The 7912-nt window shown below is 55.5% G+C and overlaps 1 protein-coding gene across 1 annotated transcript; it reads right to left on the bottom strand.

Moving 5' to 3' along the window:
* Positions 1 to 3639: 3639 nt before the first annotated feature.
* On the bottom strand, positions 3640 to 7434 carry LOC136290330 (mucin-4-like). The gene has a single exon (XM_066184676.1). It carries the CDS (start codon positions 7432 to 7434, stop codon positions 3640 to 3642), a length of 3795 nt encoding a protein of 1264 aa, XP_066040773.1.
* Positions 7435 to 7912: the final 478 nt, after the last annotated feature.

Genomic DNA, 7912 nt, shown 5'->3' on the forward strand with positions numbered 1-7912 from the left:
TTTTGTCTTTTCCTTCAAGTAGAGAGGCCTTGGGCCAGTCCTGGGAGCAGTAAAGAGAATTTCCCGTGCAAGACAAGGAGGGATAGCCTCTACGTTACAACCATCTGGAGTGAATTCCTTTCTCTTCCCAGCCCCTGTGCAGAGCTCGGATGAGCGAGCTGCCCTGCCTGCTGCCCCCAGCCAGGATATGAGGAACACAGAGGAACAGGAACCTTGATATGAGGGGCCCACAACCAGAGGAAGACAAAGCCTATTTCTCTCTCAGTATAAATTAAAATTTCTTTTGTATTTTTGTTACGGAAACTTCCCTGATGCCAGCTGTTAACCCATGCCACCTGAGCTAGGCTTGAGATCCCCTCAAGGCTCCAGTGATGTGACAGGTGTCCTGCCTGACTCCCTGTACACACCACACACACAGTCAGACCAGGATTCCTTACCAGCTCGACCTCAGGTTTCCCAGAGCAGTGTCTCAGACATCCCAATCCTTAAAATAATGTAGTCGTGGTGCAAGAACAGCGCAAGCTCGAGCTGGTGCCTCTGAGGAGGGACCCCGAATATGGGAATCCCTGGGCTTTTATACCCTTAGAGTCAGTGTTAGTGAGTCTGGGGTCTTCCAGCTGAGTCCTCAGCTCCTGCCATGTCTGTGCTTGGTCCCCTGGCTGGGCCACAAGTCCCTTGTGCCCTTTGTTGTGCAAAGGGTTGGCACCAGTTTACAGCCCCTTTGCCTGGGGCTCCAGCCACCCAGAGCTCAATCTGCAACTCAAACTGCAGCTGCACCCCGAGCTACCTGCACTAAATTTTTTCTCTCAGACTGCTCAGGCCAAAATTTCCATGAATTGCAAAATGAAAATCTGTTGTATGAAATATTCAGGGTCTGACTGACTACTGTTTATTTGTCCATTAGAGCACTTGTGTAGAAAAAACATTCAACTTGGCATCTCAAAGCCACTTTTAAAATACTGGTTCTGTTTTTAAAAACTTTCAAATAGGCTCCGTTCTAGTGCCAGGGAGATAAAAACCTTCCAAGAAGTTGTTTTTTTTTCCCTGTGAAAAGTTTGTTTCATTTATCTAAGAAGACCTTAGAGCCCCATGTATTTATTAGTGTATTTATTAATGGCAAGCACCTGTACCTGCAGCAGAGCTACAACAGCACTGATATACCCTGAAGCAATTTAGACCAGCCAAATTAAGATGGGGGAGGACATGTCATCTCTGATTGATATGTTGACTTTTTTTGTGGGAATAAAACAAGGACACCTTGACTGCACAAGGAACTTTACATACTCAGATTTGCTCCCTCTGATAAACATTTTCACCTACTCAGTGGCTGTAAGAAGAGTTTGAGCTGTTCTTTATGTGCTTTTCTCATCTTGCCTGAGGTCTGGAAATATCTGTGGAAAATCTGAGGGGGATTGACCTAGGTATAAATGGAATTCCTAACCATCAAACCCTTTCTTCTTCCCTTTGTTTTTAGTTGCAAGATCAAGGTCACCTTTCCATTTACAAGTTACTCCTACATTTGATTAAAAAAATTACTTTTATTTTCTAGAAAGCAGAGGGCTAAGTCCACACTAGTGCTGAAATTCTGCTTCCAAAATGCAGGTATTTGTAAGCCCTGTTCCTTTTACTCCAAAGCACCTGCAGGCTGTGTGTATTTTATAGCTCAAATATTACCTTTTTCTGGTCCAATATCTGACTGACTCATCCAGAGAAACCTGTTTCACAGCCTCAGTGAGCAGCTCAACCCTGACTCAGACAGGGAGCACAGTTGGGACCCCCAGACTAGGGGCTGTGCTCTTCTGCAGGGCTTGCTGCTGTGGAGGTACCCTAGGGATTTTCTACAAGGGATTCAACTGAGTTGTTTCTATCACTCACCTGTACCAGAAAGGATTAACCCCTTGCACTGCCTGACAGGCTTAAGGACACTCTAACCCTGCCAGTCTGGACTGCCTCTCAAGCTGGGTTTGGACTAACTCTGCTCTGGGCAAGTTGTGTTCTCTACAGAATAATCATACTTGTCAGAAACGGGAGAAAGGTGGAACTTGATGCTCTCTTTGTATGATTCAGCTCTTCTTGGAAAGCAGAAAATATGCGGTCTGAGATCCCAGTTATCTATGAAGCATTTAGTAGTCAATACCCAAGAAGAGGTTGGGAGCAAGGAACCCAGAGCATCCTGCTGTTCAGAAGCTTAAATGTGCTTTTCACATTAGCCCACCTGCAGAAAGGAAGAACCTTCCCAAATGCATGGAGCCTTCCTGAAGGCTTCCAAGGGACAAACCTTCTTTAGACATGTGCACTGTTTGGCAGTGTTAGCTGTTGCCTATCTTCATCTTCACACAGGAGGGAAGAGAGACACAGTGTCTCCTCAGACTCCACCTAGAGGCAGGCACATCTTTTCATGCGCTGGATAGGGAGTCTAGCACAGATGTTGGGAATGCAGTAAGGTGTCTAGGAATAAGGCTGTGATCCTCAAGCACACTTTTTGGCACCAGAAGCACTTCTTAAAGGGTTTTGAAAGCTTGTCAGTGTTATGTCCATTTTATGAATGCTGGATAACATTTCTTTTTTTTTTTTATGTTCCATTTTTCCTGTCTATATGAGGTGATTATTTCTAGACCTACATGACCATGAGTATATATTGTCAGACAAATATTCATGCAAATTGCATTCAACAAGGCAGCTATCTTAGCTCTGCAACACCACCATGCACACAGCAATAATTTTTAAAAGAATAAAGGGCTTTTAGATTGAATCTCATCGAATCAAAATAACTTGTCTACAAGAATGGATACTGTTTCAGAAAACATAATTGCAATTGCAAAACTAGTTACAAAAATTAGAGCTGGATTTTTCACAATGATCACATGAATTTAGCTCTTCTTTTGTGAATTGTTGGCAAACTGTACAAAACTCTTTTCACCTCAATGCAATTCACTGCTAGAATTTATTTGTCATATAATTCAAGCATATATTCTTGATTTATAGTTTGTTCAGAGAAATTTATGGCAGCATTCAACATTCTTTGTTGAGCTGTATTGGTTAATATTGATTGATAGTGCCTACCAGATGATAGTTTTCTGTTCCCTGATTAGATGACACTCTTATAGAAAGAGTTTTCCAATGCCAGTTCTAAAGCTTTTTAATCCCAAAATTACTTTCGATGAGAATTCTCTTGCAATCATTCAAAATGTCACTTGTTTTTCACCTATCACTCTTGCCAGCTAACACGTATCATATTCAAACAAGGAAAAATTGTAAAAAAATGAGCAAGTACATCTGAAACAAATTCTAATGGAATATGATGAATTTTTCACCTCCAAAAAGAAGCCCAAGCTTATTTGCATCATTGCACACACTCATAAATTGTAACGTTTCTGAACTCGGGATTTAATAAGTCTCAAAAAAAATCCCCATAGGGGGATCAATTTCCTCTTCAAGAAAAGAGTATTTTTAAGAGAACTATTCCTAAGCGTACCGAGGCTTTAACAAATCAGTTCCCCGCAGTTTTGACCCCAGAGGCAGGGAGTAGGGTGTCAGGACTCCCTATATATTAAAACCACTACCCAGCGCTACGTTGGGAGGGTGAGGGAATTCTGCCTCCGGTCTGGATGCACCGCAAACACGATTGTTTGTGGTGCTTTAGCACAACTGAAGGGTCAGAGCCGGAGCAAAGTCACACAACAAGCCAGGGCACCTGCGGCGCGGTTGCCAGGCCAGCCGCGTGGGCCGGGTCGTGGCGGTGCGGTGCGGGCAGGGCGATGTGGAGAGGTGCGTGCACTGCGATGTGGTGCGGGCAGGACAATGTGGAGCGGAGCAGGGCGGGCAGTGGATGTGGAGCGGTGCGATGTAGAGCGGTGCGGTGCGGGCAGTGGATGTCGAGCGGTGCGCTGTAGAGCGGTGCGGTGCAGGCAGTGGATGTGGAGCGGTGCGATGTGGAGTGGTGCAGTGCGGGCAGTGGATGTGGAGCGGTGCGATGTGGAGTGGTGTGGTGGAGGCAGTGGATGTGGAGCAGTGCGGTGCGGGCAGTGGATGTGGCGCGGTGCGATGTGGAGCGGTGCGGTGCAGGCAGTGGATGTGGAGCAGTGCAGTGCGGGCAGTGGATGTGGCGCGGTGCGATGTGGAGCGGTGTGGTGCGGGCAGTGGATGTGGAGCGGTGCGATGTGAAGCGGTGCGGTGCGGGCAGGGGATGTGGCGCGGTGCGATGTGGAGCGGTGCGGTGCGGGCAGTGGATGTGGAGCGGTGCGATGTGGAGCGGTGCGGTGCGGGCAGTGGATGTGGAGCGGTGCGCTGTAGAGCGGTGCGGTGCGGGCAGTGGATGTGGAGCGGTGCAGTGCGGGCAGTGGATGTGGAGCGGTGCGATGTGGAGCGGTGCAGTGCGGGCAGTGGATGTGCAGCGGTGCGATGTGGAGTGGTGCGGTGGGGGCAGTGGATGTGGAGCGGTGCGCTGTAGAGCGGTGCGGTGCGGGCAGTGGATGTGGAGCGGTGCGATGTGGAGCGGTGCGGTGCGGGCAATGGATGTCGAGCGGTGCGCTGTAGAGCGGTGCGGTGCGGGCAGTGGATGTGGAGCGATGCGCTGTAGAGCGGTGCGGTGCGGGCAGTGGATGTGGAGCGGTGCGCTGTAGAGCAGTGCGGTGCGGGCAGTGGATGTGGAGCGGTGCAGTGCGGGCAGTGGATGTGGTGCGGTGCAATGTACAGCGGTGCAGTGTGGGCAGTGGATGTGGCGCGGTGTGATGTAGAGCGGTGCGGTGCGGGCAATGGATGTGGAGCGGTGCGATGTGGAGCGGTGCGGTGCGGGCAGTGGATGTGGAGCGGTGCGATGTGGAGCGGCGCGGTGCGGGCAGTGGATGTGGAGCGGTGCGGTGCGGGCAGTGGATGTGGAGCGGTGCGGTGCGGGCAGTGGATGTGGAGCGGTGCGATGTGGAGCGGTGCGGTGTGGGCAGTGGATGTGGAGCGGTGCGATGTGGAGCGGTGCGGTGCGGGCAGTGGATGTGGAGCGGTGCGATGTGGAGCGGTGCGATGTGGAGCGGTGCGGTGCGGGCAGTGGATGTGGAGCGGTGCGATGTGGAGCGGCGCGGTGCGGGCAGTGGATGTGGAGCGGTGCGATGTGGAGCGGTGCGGTGCGGGCAGTGGATGTGGAGCGGTGCGATGTGGAGCGGTGCGGTGCGGGCAGTGGATGTGGAGCGGTGCGGTGCGGGCAGTGGATGTGGAGCGGTGCGCTGTAGAGCGGTGCGGTGCGGGCAGTGGATGTGGAGCGGTGCGCTGTAGAGCGGTGCGGTGCGGGCAGTGGATGTGGAGCGGTGCGGTGCGGGCAATGGATGTGGAGCGGTGCGCTGTAGAGCGGTGCGCTGTAGAGCGGTGCGGTGCGGGCAGTGGATGTGGAGCGGTGCGATGTGGAGCGGTGCGGTGCGGGCAGTGGATGTGGAGCGGTGCGATGTGGAGCGGTGCGGTGCGGGCAGTGGATGTGGAGCGGTGCGATGTGGAGCGGTGCGATGTGGAGCGGTGCGGTGCGGGCAGTGGATGTGGTGCGGTGCGGGCAGTGGATGTGGAGCGGTGCGATGTGGAGCGGTGCGGTGCGGGCAGTGGATGTGGAGCGGTGCGGTGCGGGCAGTGGATGTGGAGCGGTGCGATGTGGAGCGGTGCGGTGCGGGCAGTGGATGTGGAGCGGCGCGCTGTAGAGCGGTGCGGTGCGGGCAGTGGATGTGGAGCGGTGCAATGCGGGCAATGGATGTGGAGCGGTGCGCTGTAGAGCGGTGCGGTGCGGGCAGTGGATGTGGAGCGGTGCGGTGCGGGCAGTGGATGTGGAGCGGTGCGCTGTAGAGCGGTGCGGTGCGGGCAGTGGATGTGGAGCGGTGCGATGTGGAGCGGTGCGGTGCGGGCAGTGGATGTGGAGCGGTGCGGTGCGGGCAGTGGATGTGGAGCGGTGCGCTGTAGAGCGGTGCGGTGCGGGCAGTGGATGTGGAGCGGTGCGGTGCGGGCAGTGGATGTGGAGCGGTGCGATGTGGAGCGGTGCGATGTGGAGCGGTGCGGTGCGGGCAGTGGATGTGGTGCGGTGCGGGCAGTGGATGTGGAGCGGTGCGATGTGGAGCGGTGCGGTGCGGGCAGTGGATGTGGAGCGGTGCGGTGCGGGCAGTGGATGTGGAGCGGTGCGATGTGGAGCGGTGCGGTGCGGGCAGTGGATGTGGAGCGGCGCGCTGTAGAGCGGTGCGGTGCGGGCAGTGGATGTGGAGCGGTGCAATGCGGGCAATGGATGTGGAGCGGTGCGCTGTAGAGCGGTGCAGTGCGGGCAGTGGATGTGGAGCGGTGCGGTGCGGGCAGTGGATGTGGAGCGGTGCGCTGTAGAGCGGTGCAGTGCGGGCAGTGGATGTGGAGCGGTGCGGTGCGGGCAGTGGATGTGGAGCGGTGCGCTGTAGAGCGGTGCAGTGCGGGCAGTGGATGTGGAGCGGTGCGGTGCGGGCAGTGGATGTGGAGCGGTGCGCTGTAGAGCGGTGCGGTGCGGGCAGTGGATGTGGAGCGGTGCGATGTGGAGCGGTGCGGTGCGGGCAGTGGATGTGGAGCGGTGCGGTGCGGGCAGTGGATGTGGAGCGGTGCGGTGCGGGCAGTGGATGTGGAGCGGTGCGCTGTAGAGCGGTGCGGTGCGGGCAGTGGATGTGGAGCGGTGCGGTGCGGGCAGTGGATGTGGAGCGGTGCGCTGTAGAGCGGTGCGGTGCGGGCAGTGGATGTGGAGCGGTGCGATGTGGAGCGGTGCGGTGCGGGCAGTGGATGTGGAGCGGTGCGCTGTAGAGCGGTGCGCTGTAGAGCGGTGCGATGTCGAGCGGCGCGGTGCGGGCAGTGGATGTCGAGCGGTGCGCTGTAGAGCGGTGCGGTGCGGGCAGTGGATGTGGAGCGGTGCGATCTGGAGCGGTGCGGTGCGGGCAGTGGATGTGGAGCGGTGCGATGTGGAGCGGTGCGGTGCGGGCAGTGGATGTGGAGCGGTGCGGTGCGGGCAGTGGATGTGGAGCGCTGGGCTGTAGAGCGGTGCGGTGCGGGCGCGTTCACGGCCGGCGCGCGGTGCCGCAGTGCGCCACCGGCCCGTGTGGCCGCGCGCGGCCGCCGCCGCTCCGCCCCCGCGCACGTGCGGCCGGGGCGCGGCCCGCCGGGGCCCCTGGGCGGCAGCGCCCCCTGGTGGCCCAGGGGCCCCGCGGGGCCGCCGCCCTCACGGTCCGGCGGGGCTCGGGCGCGTTTCGCGCCGTGAGGCTGAGCCCGCTCCGTCGGTGCCGGGCCGTGCCGGTGGATGGGTGCTGAGCACTTGGCCTGCAGGACTGGGGCAGGCTGGCAGAAAGGAGCTTCTAGAGTCACCTGGAAAACCGTCACTGGTTTTGGCAAATGGCATAGGAGCCTTGTCACAGAAACACAGAATTTCTCCTCAGGGTTGGAGGAGGGCCTGCCTGAGTTCATGTGCTGGACTTTGTCAGCTAATGATGCTAGACCCGGAGTGGGGCTTCAAAAAACCAAAGGTTGGGAGGAAATCATCCTATGAAAGGACAGTCATTTGTTGACCAGTCAGGCACATGAGAAGAGTGAGATGAAAGACTCCTGGAGGTTAGTCTGGAGTCAGATGTTTCACATGTTATTTGTACAGCTGAACTGTGAGGACTCCTTGATTTGCCACTGCTTTTGAGTTGGGGTTCTTTTCCTAAATTTAAGCTCCTTTCCTCCAGTTAAAATTTCCTTTGTTTCAAACACAGGCTCATCATTCACAAACAGGAAAGTGTAGTTTCTCAAGGGACACCAAAGATACTTGTTTTTCCCAGTGTCAGAATTTTTATGTCAGGCTGAAAGCAACTGCTAAGTTTTTGAGGCCAGCCCAACACCGCTGCTGCACGGGTTATCCTTTTAATTCAACCAGGGTCATCCTCCTAGAGGATGTACTTCT

Source organism: Chamaea fasciata, unplaced genomic scaffold, assembly GCF_029207755.1.
Source record: "Chamaea fasciata isolate MVZ Bird 193981 ecotype frontalis unplaced genomic scaffold, bChaFas1.0.hap1 SCAF_5, whole genome shotgun sequence".
Lineage (NCBI taxonomy): Eukaryota > Metazoa > Chordata > Aves > Passeriformes > Sylviidae > Chamaea > Chamaea fasciata.